The following is a 14,096-nucleotide window of genomic DNA, read 5'->3' on the forward strand; positions in this document are numbered from 1 at the left end:
AAAAAACAATGCCAGAGAGGCTGCCATCCGGGCCCTACATCCCTCGGCGGTGCGGATTTGCGTTGACTCGGCCGGCGAACCCGAGAATTCGCGATGCACCACGTCCCGGGCCACCATACGCGACGTTTTGGCCGCTTTCGTCGGGCTAGGTGGCCTCAAAAACGAGAAAAAAAAAGTTTTGACATGCACCACGGAGGGACCAAAATCGTCGGCCATGGTACACCAGCAACCACGGCGCGACTTCAACTTCGTCGGCCATGGCAACTTTTCTTGTAGTGACATGATTTAATCCCTGCTTCCCTCTGCGAAGGGCCTATCTTTTACTTTCATGTTGAGTCAGTAAACCTATTTCCCTCCATCTTAAGCAAGCAATTGAGTTGTTGTGATCCAACCATCTATATTGTGATCTATTTAATCGTGCATTTTATTCTTTCTTGTTTAGTACAAGTTTTATCTGAATGAATATAGCTTTGAAAGTCATCAATGTTTATGAGGAGATTATTATGATTGAGTATGCAAGTTTTGCTATATAAGCTTTAATATAAGAGCGCCGCTCGATAGATAAGTACAATCTGTCAATTGTTCTCTGACCAAGAACGAAGTTTGCCATCACCAATTATGATTCTCTATGTACCTTTATTTGTGATTTCCTTCTACTTGTTTCAAGTTTAATTATATGAGGAAGTTGTTCACTAGAATGTCTTGTGTGAATTTATGTGATGCTTCTTGTCCGTATTTTATTCATCGACTCTTCACTCTATAAACATGTGGTCTTGTTTACTGAGTTCAGTTTCGCTTGGGGACAAGCGAAGTCTAAGCTTGGGGGGAGTTGATACGTCCATTTTGCATCACTATTTTATATCATAATCTACTGTTATTCTTTGATATATTTCATATTTAGAGATGATACTTATGTTATTTCACCTATTTTGCATGTTTCATGATTATTGGAGAATCATTCACCGGAGTGAGGATTCTGCTGGAAAAAGCACCGTCAGAATGCAATATTTCTGGAGATCAACAATTGACGGAAATTACACTGAAGATCTTATTTTTCCAGAAGAATGAGCTAGCCAAAAGGAGGAGCCGAGGAGGGCCGCCATGGGCCCCCCATAGGCCGGTGCGGGCCCTGGCCGCGCCGCGCCGCCTTGTGGGGAGGGGGCCCAAAGCCCCCTTCGGCCGCCTCTCTTTCGCGTACTTCATCTACCCGAAAACCTAAGGTGCTGGGAATAATCGTGAGGAGACACAGCCGCCTCTGCGGGGCGGAAAACACCAGAGAGAAAAGAGCTCTCCGGCAGGCAGAAATCCGCCGGGGAAATTCCCTCCCGGAGGGGGAAATCGACGCCATCGTCACCGTCATCGAGCTGGACTTCATTGGGATCATCATCACCATCATCTCCACCACCGTCACCGTCATCTCCACCGCTGCACCTTGTCACCGCTGTAACATCTAGGGTTGAATCTTGATTGTTTGATAGGGGAAACTCTCCCGTATTGATTACTCCTTGTTATTGATGCTATTGAGTGAAACCATTGAACCAAGGTTTATGTTCAGATCGTTATTCATCATCATATCACCTCCGATCATGTTCCATATGATGTCTCGTGAGTAGTTCGTTTAGTTCTTGAGGACATGGGTGAAGTCTAAATGTTAGTAGTGAACTATGTTGAGTAATATTTAATGGTTTGATATTTAAGTTGTGGTGTTATTCTTCTAGTGGTGTCATGTGAACGTTGACTACATGATACTTCACCTTTATGGGCCTAGGGGAATGCATCTTGTATTCGTTTGCTAATTGTGGGGTTGCCGGAGTGACGAAGCAACTCGAACCCCGTTGGTATATCGATGCAGGAGGGATAGCAGGATCTCAGAGTTTAAGGCTGTGGTTAGATTTATCTTAATTACTTTCTTGTATTTGCGGATGCTTGCAAGGGGTATAATCACAAGTATGTATTAGTTCTAGGAAGGGCGGTGCATTAGCATAGGTTCACCCACACAACACTTATCAAAACAATGAAGATTAATCAGCTATATGAAGCGAAAGCACTAGACTAAATTCCCGTGTGTCCTCAAGAACGTTTGGTCATTATATGTAAACAAACCGGCTTGTCCTTTGCGCTAAAAAGGATTGGGCCACTCGCTGCAACTATTACTCTCGCATTTTATTTACTTGTACTTTATTTATCTGCTATATCAAAAACCCCTGAATACTTGTCTGTGAGCATTTACAGTGAATCCTTCATCGAAACTGCTTGTCAATACCTTCTGCTCCTCGTTGGGTTCGACACTCTTATTTATCGAAAGTACTACGATACACCCCCTATACTTGTGGGTCAACAGATACCACCCAGGCGGACCCGCGAGCTGTCCGCGCAACATCCGCACCGACACATTCACGACGCAAATTCGGGCCACGTTTGCGACCCCTCGGACAGGCCGGTCAGTTTTTGTCGGACCGCTAGGCTGGGGTAGAGCCATTCTTTGTTCACGCGCAAACGGCCAGGCCGCTGGTGATGCCCTTAGGCCATCTCCAATGCGGCGACGCATTGCGTCCAAATGGGTCTGAATGGGTCGCAGCGGACAAGAACGCGGTGAATAGGTGCTACGAATTTTTTAGTTTTTTTCAGTTTAGGCTTGATGCAATAGGTAAATTCTCTAGATATGCAACTAAGTGGATTTACCTAGATGAAGAGCTACACAACTAAGCAAGATACACAAGGTGACAAGGGGTGAAATTATCAATGCCCCAAATGATGGAGTTGGGTTTAGAGGAAGGAGAATGCTGGTGAATTCAAAGACCGGTCAGCCAAACTAGGCAACCGACGAAAAGTATGATCAATGGCAAAATCATCGAGATTGTATTGTCGAGAATTAGGGTTACAGGGGTGTAGAGAGTTGTGTAATATGTCCTCCACGGTGGCTCCTCCTAGCCCTTATATAGTGGACTAGGTCTCAGATTCCACCTCGAGGTTGTTTACATCATGTATGTCGGTTTACCCGACATGGGCCTAGCTTTCCTATTTACATAATAACTGGGCTTCGGCTTCATGTAGCTTTCTTCATGGGCCTTATCCTATTCCATCATGGACTTTGTACCAGGGATGGTAATGCTGAGTACCCGATATGGCATACCCATGTCACAAGGCAATAACGGGTAGAGGTAACCGAGAGTGGAGCACGCAGAGACACAATGGATGATTGCCGTAGTTTTTTCCTTTTGATGGGAAGTACGTCTATGTTGAAGGGGTGTGATTGCCACGAGGCCTAACCAACGCCACAAAGGCCTCACCCTATTCTTCAGTGAGCAATGCCATGAAAGCCTAGCTCATTTGTCCACTAAGGGATTTCCTCGTGGCAGAAATTGGACCTTTATAAGGTTCTTGGGGCACGCATCCACAACCGAATTAGAGGCTCCCAAAGCTACACAACAACAAGTTATCAATGGTGTAAACAACAACTAGGGTTTCGAAAGGAAACTCTAGCCAAAGGGACCCTCAAGTGAATGCGGGGAGAATTCAAATCGCTTTGGTGAACTTGTAGATCTAGGTCTTCTCCTTCACTTCTCCAAAGATCAACTCTTTTGATTGGCTAATGTAGGAGATCTAGTAGAAATTGGTGTTCTTTGGAGGAGAGAGTGTGTAGTCTTAAGGTAGAATGAATGAGGGGGGTATTTATACCCCCATTCCTAAAATAATCGTTGGCCCTTGCGCATGGCCGGATATTCCGGCCTTGCAAAAATAATATGACCGTTCATGGAGTGGATAATCCGGCCCACAACATATAATCTGGACCACAACGTATAATCCGGGTGGTCAAATTATCCCCCCTCCCTCTCCAAAACCCGGCGACACCAGAAGGTCGCGCGAAACGACCTCATTAAGGTTGTTTGCCAAATATCTGCGGGGGTGGGGGGATTTTCTTGAAGAGGCGGATAATCCTGCCCGGGAAAAACTTCGCCATGCTGGAACACCAACGATCACTTCTTGGTGTTCCTTCTACTTTCCGAGTGTCAACTCCTCTTTTCACCTTTTTCGGCAATCAATAATCTCGTGCTATTTGTTTGAATAAAATCAACACCTCTTAGCACACGGTTAAACCCTCTCAAGTGTTGTTATCAAACACACAAAATCAAGTAGGAGACCAAATGCTCTTTCACATGTTTTGTAATTCGAGTGTTGTTTTTTGTGGTGGTTAGAGTGTTACTAATGCAAGTGACAATCACCGTGTGAGGGTTCCCTCAACAAAAAAATCACCGTGTGAGGGTCTTTCTTTATAAATGTATGCATCGTTAACATGTTTGAACATCTTGTTGGGCAATTGCTATCTTCACGATATTAATCAAGGTTTAAAATAGCGTGCTAAATGAAATAGCGGTAGCCTCCTTCAAACCCTATGGATGCTATATCATGCTAATAGTGTGGTATAATTTAAATAGCGTTTTCAAAATAATACTAAATATAGCCTAAAAATAAATAATTTTACTAGAATGAATGGATATATAGTCCAAAAGTGACTGAATCATACGTACATAACCACATATAAAAATAGATCTCAAATATTTTAGAAAGCTAATATCAACATTTCACAAGGCAACAACATAGTATAAATTATTTATTAAAAATTATTAGTATTAGCGATATTATCTTCTGATTTATAAGTGGAACCAACAGATTGCAGTTCATCACCACGAAAAACTGAAAGCAACTTGCCTTGAAAAAAATAGCGCGCTAACGCTCTGAAGATTTAGCGTGATACAACATGCTATTTCGCAAATAGCGCCATCGCGAGCAAAATTACTAAAATTTAGCGTGGGCCCTCTAGATATGCTATAGCGTGCTATTAGGGCATCTACAGCGCAAGGCGCTAAGCCCAGACGTCCTAATCCCAGCGATTTGGCAGTTACATGGCAAAATCCCAGTTGACAGCCACTTAGTTTCAGACATCGCTGCAAGATGTTGCGTCCAAGGCTTCTTTGAAATTTGGCTCTAAAATCTAATGGAATGTGGGGAAATAAGCGCCTCAAGTTGGAAGTCTCCAAAAGAGCTGTGCACTTATGGGTAGAACGCTGGGATTAAGTTCCGTTTTTTCTCTACTCAAGCGCCTACACTAGCGCCCAGCATTGGACATGCCCTTAGCCGAAAAATAGCGTGCTTTTTTAAACCTTGATATTAATACATTATCATTTTCACCAAAACAGTTGCATTTCTCGTTCCTCTAGTCGACCCGACCGGTCTTCCAGTTAAAAGCTCAAATATAAAGTACCCTCTCTATCCATAAAAGGATATCAAATGTTTGTCTAAATTCGGATGTATCTATACGCTAAAAGATGTCTAGATACATCCAAATTTAGACAACTTCCCACGTCCTTCTATGGACAGAGGTAGTATTTGGAAACAAACAAAAGTTCAAATATAAAAAAGTAAATAAAAACTGACCAGCACAAAAAAGAGAATTTCATCGTCGAACCTCCGAGGAGTAGAGGAAATGTTTGAATTCTTCCTTCAGTTGCCTATCTCCAAATTCAAACGCGACGCAACCTTCGAGGAGATAAAGGGCAGCGGCATGCATATGCAATGATCAAGACAAAAAAAAAAGGCTCCCTCTTCTCTTGCGAGTTAAAGCTGCCTACCATCTTGCCTTAACATCTGTGCCACGCATGAAACGCAGGCGTCGAGTTGAGCCACCATGTTCTTTTCTTTTTACTGTGTAATAACTTTGAACAAGACTCATTTGTCTGACGGCTATTTGTTCTAAGAACATTCAAGATGAAGAACAGTGGCAACGATGTCATGTCATTTTAAATCTTACGGTAAATGAGAACACAAAAATTAGTACTCCCTCCGATCATAAAAGGATGTCGAAAATTTATTTAAATTTGCATGTTCATACACTAAAGAATGTGTAGATATATCCAAATTTAAACGATCTTGTGACATCTTTTTATAAACAGTGGTAGCAATACATGCGTTGCAGCAAAACATAGCAGGTTTTTCTTTTCTTCCAAAGAACATGTATTCGTGTGTTTGCTATAATTGACGTAGAGTCGTAGAGACAAAGAAAAACAGATTCATGAGGGCAAATTTTCTTGAAATTCCATACCACCTCTGTCCATTTTTAGATGTCACAAGTTTTGTCTAAATTCGAATGTATCTAGACATTTTTTAGGCATAGATTCATCCAAATTTAGACAACTACTGGACATCTATTAACGGACGGAGAGAGTACAAACTAGATCTAATATGCGTCGGGGATTTGAATTTAAACTAAGCTCGTCAATTATTATAGAGATGAGGGAGTATATGTAATAACAAATTAATTAAAGTTGAACATAAAGTTCATGCGTACGTGTCGCTTTAATTTGGACTTCGGGACATGAAACGAAATAGTACTAGGACAAGAGCGTCTGACTGACCGCCGCTTCTCCTGGCCGACCACTTCGAAATTCGAACGCTGAAAATAAAGCTGCATTTGGTGATGGCGGCGCCGGGAAGAGGCGCCGGCGAGCCGCCTCGGCCGCAGCCGCAGAGCCGGGGAGCGACGGTGGTGGTGGCGGCGCGGGCCGCGCCTAGGGAGATCCCCAGGGCGGCGGCCGCGTGGGCGCTGGCGCACGTCGCGCGGCACGGCGACACCGTCCTCATCCTCGTCGTCATGCCGCCGCCGCCGCCCGCCGTCTCCGGTACGCCCTCCTCCTCACCCCGAGCTTCCCTAATCCATGGCTTCCGCCGTCCATCTGACTAATTGATGTTCAAAAAAAAAACCGTTCTTGCCCTTTCCGCCTCTTTCAGGCAAAAGGCCCTGGGGCTTCCCGTTCTTCGCGGGGGCCTGCGCGACCGGCCACGGGGCGGCGCCCGTGCAGAGGTCAGACGTCTCCGAGCTCTGCACGCAGATGACGCTGAGGCTCCGGGACCTCTATGACCCGACCAAGGTGCTGCTACCGAATGCTGCTGCTGTTCGTCAGTTTCAGTTCAGTAACTCATACAGCTTAATTCGCTGCAGGTAGACGTGAAGGTCAGGATCATCCACACCTCGCCCTCCGGCGGCGTGGTGGCCGCCGAGTCGAAGCAAGCACAGGCGAGCTGGGTCGTGCTGGACAGGTACCGCGACACTGCCACCGCCACACTAGCTGAAGTTTTCAGTAGCAGCAGCATAGTCAGTCATGTGTGTGTTGCATTGATGTTTCTCAGGGACCTGAAGCTTGAGGAGAGACACTGCATGCAGGACCTCCAATGCAACATCGTCGTCATGAGGCGCTCCCGGCCCAAAGTTGTCCGGCTCAACCTGGCGGAGAAACAGCCGGAGGAACCAGCTCCGGTGCCGCCGCCGCCGCAGCCCGAGCCGAGCGCTTCGGATGGTGGTGATGTTGCAGGCGATGTAGAAGAGGAGGAGACGGTCTCAATCCGAGGCCCCGAGGTGACACCGAGCTGCAGCGCAGAGTCGGTAACACCGTGTGATAGTACTGATGTCGTGGTGTCGTCTGTGTCAAGCTCGGACCCTGGTTCTTCTCCATTTTGTGGTTCTGAAACAGATGCCTCTCTGAAGAAAGAATTGACGGAGGATATGGGAGCTGCCTCTGTCTCAAGCTCAGACCATGGCAATTATCCATTTTGTGCTTCAGAAGCAACTAGCTCTCTTAAGAAAGAAGCAAGTGAGGATGTCAGAACATGCTCTGCCGTAAGCTCAGAACCTGGCACTTCTCCATTTTGTGATTCAGAAGCAGATGTTTCTCTGAAGAAAGAAGCAGCCGAAGATACCGGAACATGCTCTGTTACAAGCTCAGACCATGTTACCTCTACATTTTGTAATTCAGAAACAGGCATTTCTCTGAAGAAAGAAGGAACCGATGATACCGGAACGTCCTCTATCCCGAGCTCAGACCCTGCCAGTTCTCCATTTTGTGATTCAGAAACAAATACCTCTCTGACAAATGAAGTGACCGACAATACCGGAACATCCTCTGTTTCTAGCTCGCGCCCTGTCACTTCTCCACTTTGTGTTTCGGAAACAGATAGCCCTCTGAAGAAAGTAGCAGGCAATGATAATATGCAGCATTTGCATGTCAACACATCTGATTCCGAGACTGAAACTTCAACCCCTCATGCAGCAGCCTCATTGCTTCAACCATGGATGGCTGACATTTTGCAGAGACCTGTATCCTCTAAAGTACTAACACCAAACCGTCCTAGAGCTAGAAGAACTCCCACGGCGGACGCTTTGCTCGAGAAGATCTCCAAGCTGGACCTGCTGACTGAGATCAGCGCTGTCAGGAGCAGGTCTGACTTGAACTTCAGAGGAAACGTGAGAGACGTCGTCTCTCTGTCAAGGAGCGCGCCGCCCGGGCCACCACCTCTGTGCTCCGTATGTCAGCATAAGACGCCGGTGTTCGGAAAGCCTCCACGATGGTTCAGCTACGCGGAACTGGAATATGCGACCGGTGGCTTCTCCAGAGCAAATTTCCTGGCCGAGGGTGGGTTTGGGTCTGTTCACAGAGGGGTGCTTCCTGATGGCCAAGCGATTGCTGTTAAGCAGTACAAACTTGCTAGCTCCCAAGGTGATGTCGAGTTTTGCTCGGAGGTGGAGGTTCTGAGCTGTGCACAGCACCGGAATGTTGTGATGCTCATTGGGTTTTGTGTTGAAGACAAGAGAAGGTTGTTGGTTTACGAGTACATTTGCAACAGATCATTGGATACACATCTTTATGGTAAGCTACATTTTATCCTGAAAACTCAACGTGACAAGTCGTTTAGACAAAAATGCATCGGTTCAGCTTTGATGATTCTTGTATTCATTTCTCATGGCAATATTTGGACAAAAGGGAAGTGTACTTCTTTAAATTAATGAGTCTAACCTTGCTAAAAATTGCACTGTATTAGGTCGTAACAGAGAGACGTTGGGGTGGGCTGCCAGACAAAAGATTGCAGTTGGAGCAGCCAGAGGGCTGCGGTACCTCCATGAAGAATGCAGGGTCGGTTGCATAATTCATCGTGATATGAGACCAAATAACATCCTTGTCACACATGATTTTGAGCCACTGGTATGATCATCAACTTTCTCACATTGTAAAAAGTCACTGCCAGCATCAAATTTTATTTCCGCAATGATGTGACAATTGCTATAAAACCTTACCTCATACCTACATTATGTCGGGCCTTAATAACCATGTGTTATTTATGTGCTAAATAACTATCTGGTTGTTTTTGATCCATTGTGGTTATTGTTTCTGATTTCCTTTATTCATGAAGCTCGGTATCTGGTCATCTCTTAGATTTATTATGCTGTTAAGTGTGATAGAGTTGTCTCCCTTTAAATATAGAGTAAACATAAAGGGAATAGCTGTGATATAGCCTGATGTCCCATTGGTGTCGTTGGGTTCAGTATTGACTGTATTTCATGATGAGATTGAAGTTTATTTCATAATGGTGTCACAGGTCGGCGATTTTGGCTTGGCTAGATGGCAACCTGATGGAGACATGGGTGTCGAAACAAGAGTCATCGGCACATTCGGGTAAGCTATCAGATGTGCACATTCCCATGTTTGGTCAGGTGTAGCTTGTAATTTTGGCAAATCTGAGCATCTTGTTTTCACTGCAGTTATCTGGCACCTGAATATGCCCAGAGCGGGCAAATAACTGAGAAGGCTGATGTCTACTCATTTGGGGTTGTTCTAGTGGAACTTGTCACTGGGCGCAAGGCTGTCGATATTAACAGACCGAAGGGCCAGCAGTTCCTAACTGAATGGGTGAGCACCACATAATTAGATAACTACTACTATCATATCCCTTTCTGATTTTCTCTTCGCTTGTTAATGACTAAAGCCAACTTATTAGTATGATGATTATGCGGTCACTAAAGCCAACTTATTAGTATAACTCTACCGGATGAATAGGATAGCTAGTGCCCAGTAGTGATGGCTTTCAATAACTGAAGAATCCTGTGTCAAGAAATATATTTTTTGTAAGAGAAAATAATGATGTTTACACCATCGACCAAAATGAAACTAACAGATATTTCGGTACCTGTTCATGCTTAATCAGCAACACAAACTAAAAGGGAAGTGGATTTTGTTCTGTTTTGATCCATTTGCATCACATGCACCCTGTTCACTTCATTTGGCAACAGGCTCGGCCTCTACTGGAAGACCACGCACTTGACGACCTCATCGACCCGCGCCTCGAGGACCGCTTCTGCGAAAACGAGGTCTACTGCATGCTGCACGCGGCAAACCTGTGCATAAGGCGCGACCCTCACTCGAGGCCGCGCATGTCCCATGTTAGTCAGATGCTACACAAAGCATTTCACCATCTCTTAGTAGGAACAATCTCCACATATATAATATGCTCACCCTTGTTTTCGCATCTCCTAACTGTCAGGTCCTCCGCATACTGGAGGGCGACATGGTGGAGTCCGGCTGCATCTCCGCCCCGGGCAGCGTCGCCGGGAGCATGAGCCGGCGGATGATGAGCGACCGGCAGCACTATCAGGAGCAGAGCAGCCCGGTTCAGCCGAAGGATGTCAGCGAGGTGAACCGCTCTTATGAGACCTTGAGGAGTGCCTGGGATTCAGACAGGCAGGAGCTGTCTGACAGGTTCTGGTATCCTTCAGCTGCAGATTGCAGCCGGCCAAGATGAAACGTGTGCTGCTCTTGCCTCTGTAACCATTGTAGTAACTGGAATATAATTTTTTTGCTTGTAATTTCCCTGTTTATAGTAATGGAGTAGAAAGCATAGTATTAGGGCTTTGTGTTATGCTGTCATTTGGGCAGATAATTATTTTGTTACATGAACTGAGGTTAGCATGATGACATACATGCAGTTGCTTCAGTTACTTTGAAAACTGAGCTCAAATTCGTGATACGAGTTGTCCATGTTTTCCAGGCTTAGTGCAGCCTGTGCAAACACAGAAAACACCCACCAGCTGCCTTGCCATAGCATCATCATTCTTTCAGAGAACATGCATAATAAAACATAGAGAAAGAAAACATGATATAATTCTCAGCTGGGCAAAACCATTAAACCAAGCACACAGACAGCAGTAAGTGCAGCAGAAAAAACATCTCATACATGTTGTTGTCCTATCGAAAAACAGAATGACTGGTGGGTGCACCTCGGGTATACACGGGACACACGGATGGCAACGACACAGCGGGACATAAAAGACAGGCGAAGCAACAATACACTACTGACAACTAAGTTTGTAGTGAACCGAGCTGCTGCTAGTTGGATCAGGGTAACCCCTTCACTTCCCACCTAGAGTTGGAAACTGGGCCTGGTCTTCGATCGCTGGAGCAGGGGCTTGTCGCCGGACACCGCCGCCGTTGTACCCACCGCGTGGCTCACCACGTCCCCTGAGGCCACGGCCTCGCCCCCGGCCACCAGGGCTGTTGTACCTCTCGCCTTCAGCCGGCTTCAGGAATTCATTGATGCTGACGGACTTCATGAAGCGAACAAACAGAACATAATAGTTAGACGATAGAACAGTTACTCAGGTCAAAGTTCAGAACAAACAGTCAATAAGATCAAAGTTTGACAAGACAAACAGAAGTGCGTGAGATACCTTCTTGGCACGCTCCTCTCTTTCTGAATTTTCTTTCTTCTTCGAGTCCTTGTCAGATCCCTGTACCAGGAGGTTGGTTCAAAATTAGCATCGATATACAACCACATGCAGAAGGAAGACCGCAACATGTATATCTTACCAGCTTGATAAAGACTTCATCAGCATCCTTCTTAACTGAAAGTTGTTGCATGGACTGCAGCTCCTTGTCAACCTCAACTTTCCTCTCCTCAGCCTTTAGTGCGAGCAAAGCTTTCCGCTTCTCCTCAAGTACTTTCTCATATTCCTCCAAAGTCATCTCCTGTACAATAGTGGTCAGAGTATATGTTATTTGGAAGGCTGAGGTAATAGAACTCGGATGATGGCTTTCACATCAGCAATTTGCACTCATCAAGGACACAACAGGTAAGAGAAACATCAGAAAGAGTGCAAACATGCCACACGGATGCTAAAACTTTCACATCAGCAAATTGCACTCATGAAGCACACAACAGGTAACAAACATCAGAAAGAGTGCAACATGCCACAGGGATGCTAAAACTTTTACATCAGCAAATTGCACCCATCAAGCACACAACAGGTAAGAGAAACATCAGAAAGAGTGCAAACATGCCACAGTGATACTAAAACTTTCACATCAGCAAATTGCACTCATAAAGCACAAAACAGGTAAGAGAAACATCAGGAAGAGTGCAAACATGCCACAGTGATGCTAAAGCTTTCACATCAGCAAATTGCACTCATCAAGCACACAACAGGTAAGAGAAACATCAGGAAGAGTGCAAACATGCCACAGGGATGCTAAAGCTTTCACATCAGCAAATTGCACTCATAAAGCACACAACAGGTAAGAGAAACATCAGGAAGAGTGCAAAACATGCCATAGGGGAGTTACTAATGAGAAACTTGGAAGTTGGAACATGAAACAGTACCAATAAAAATGCAGAAAATGTATTGACAACAATACAGAAGCACCAGAATGTTTAAGAGAAGTTGAAGAGGGCAACAAGAGAGCAAATAGCATTCAGCAGATCAATTAAATAACAGAAAGTCGGAATCTGTGGGGAGAACAATTGCCATACTAGAATACATCAAAGAATGGATGCATTTGTATGAATTGGTTATGTAAAACTGAGCGCTGGCAATCCATTTCTGGGAGTGCAACAGTGCTATCACTGAAACAGCCATATTTCATGATCCCCTACCAAAACACAGGTAATCCTTCTAAAGGCTTGACAATTTTAAACCAATTCAGTACTGTGACAGAAGGAGTCGCTATCAGGCAAGCAAGTGTACAGCAGGATATGTAGAATGGTTGAGTAACTGCATTACATCCCTAGAATAGCATATACACTACCAAGCTTGTAAAACATGACACCCCAGGTATGTCCAGTCCAGCATGATAGCTACCATCATGCCTTGTGACCAATACAACATGTACATGCCACACTACTAACAGACAGAATGTAAAGGAATAACTTGATTGCAAATTCCAGAGATATACCTTATCCTCCTCAGCCTCCTTTTCTTCCTCCTCCTTCTCAGCACCCTCCTTGACCTTCTCATCAACCTCAGTCGGCGGCGCATCCTCAGGCTTCTTCTCATCCTCAGTCACCGCAGGAGCCTCTTCAGTGTTAACCGCCTCAACATTCTCCCTGATCACCAATCAACCACACAATTAAACCGTCAAACCCCACACACCACAACCAAAAAGACATGAAAAGCCGAAGCTTAAACATGAACAATCTTAACTGCGGAAGGCCTTCATCAGTCGCGGTTCCCCAGTTGCCGCGGCCAGCCCCGTCGCGCTTCATCCCGTACTCCCGGCCCGTGCCGCTGCGGCGCTCGTAGGGCCGGTGCGGCCGCCCGGACTCGTCCGCGGCCTGCCCCTCGCCGTACCCGCCGCGGCGGCCGCCGCCTCCGCGGTACGGCTGGCGCGGGCCCCGGACCCTCCCCTCGCCATCGTCACCGCCACGGGCCACTCCGCCGCCCCCAAATCCACCACCGCCGTACCCGCCCTGGAAGCCGTTGGCGTCGGCGTCGCCGTAGTCCCGCCTCGGGCCGGCGGTCCTGCCCCCGCGGCCGCCTCGCCCGCGCCCGGCCCCGTCCCGGAAGCTCCTCCCGTCCTCCACTGCAATCAGAACAGCAAGTGTGAAATTCACAGAACGGAACCGATCTAGTCTAGAGATCCGTCCAGCAATCGGATAAACGTGGACGAAGGGGGGCAGTGGGAGCGAATCGAGGCTCACCGGCTTGCCCTGGCGGCGGGGGCTTGGTGGGCAGCTTGGCGGCCGGCTTGGCGGCCGCCTTCTTCTCGGCGGCGGCGATGAGCTGCGAGTGGTCGTCGCTGTCGACGTCGTCGAGGAGATCGAACTTGTTGGACGTCATTTCCGCCTCCGCCTTCGCCGCCGCGCAAACACTCCGAAACCCCGGCACAAACACTCACAAATCTAGCAGGCGACCGCTGCCATGGAGGTGCGGTGGGCGGGGGTGAAAGTTAGGGTTTTGGAGGGAGCTGGGCGAGGAAGAAGAAGAAGAAGAAGAAGAA

At 46.5% G+C, this 14,096-nt stretch overlaps 2 protein-coding genes across 2 annotated transcripts; one reads left to right on the forward strand and one right to left on the reverse strand.

Moving 5' to 3' along the window:
- The first annotated feature begins 6,475 nt into the window (after positions 1-6,475).
- On the forward strand, positions 6,476-10,851 carry LOC124648100 (inactive protein kinase SELMODRAFT_444075-like). Its single transcript, XM_047187920.1, has 9 exons — positions 6,476-6,677; positions 6,787-6,926; positions 6,998-7,095; positions 7,186-8,699; positions 8,872-9,032; positions 9,427-9,503; positions 9,590-9,737; positions 10,118-10,267; positions 10,369-10,851. The coding sequence occupies exons 1-9, from the start codon at positions 6,476-6,478 to the stop codon at positions 10,624-10,626; spliced, it is 2,748 nt and encodes a 915-aa protein (XP_047043876.1). The 3' UTR covers positions 10,627-10,851.
- A 127-nt stretch (positions 10,852-10,978) lies between these two features.
- Positions 10,979-14,096, reverse strand: LOC124706922 (RGG repeats nuclear RNA binding protein A-like). Its single transcript, XM_047238594.1, has 6 exons — positions 13,802-14,096; positions 13,301-13,674; positions 13,053-13,203; positions 11,691-11,849; positions 11,552-11,611; positions 10,979-11,428 (listed from the first exon to the last, which is right to left on the reverse strand). The coding sequence occupies exons 1-6, from the start codon at positions 13,934-13,936 to the stop codon at positions 11,234-11,236; spliced, it is 1,074 nt and encodes a 357-aa protein (XP_047094550.1). The 5' UTR covers positions 13,937-14,096; the 3' UTR covers positions 10,979-11,233.

This window comes from Lolium rigidum, chromosome 4 (genome assembly GCF_022539505.1).
Source record: "Lolium rigidum isolate FL_2022 chromosome 4, APGP_CSIRO_Lrig_0.1, whole genome shotgun sequence".
Taxonomy (NCBI): Eukaryota; Viridiplantae; Streptophyta; class Magnoliopsida; order Poales; family Poaceae; genus Lolium; species Lolium rigidum.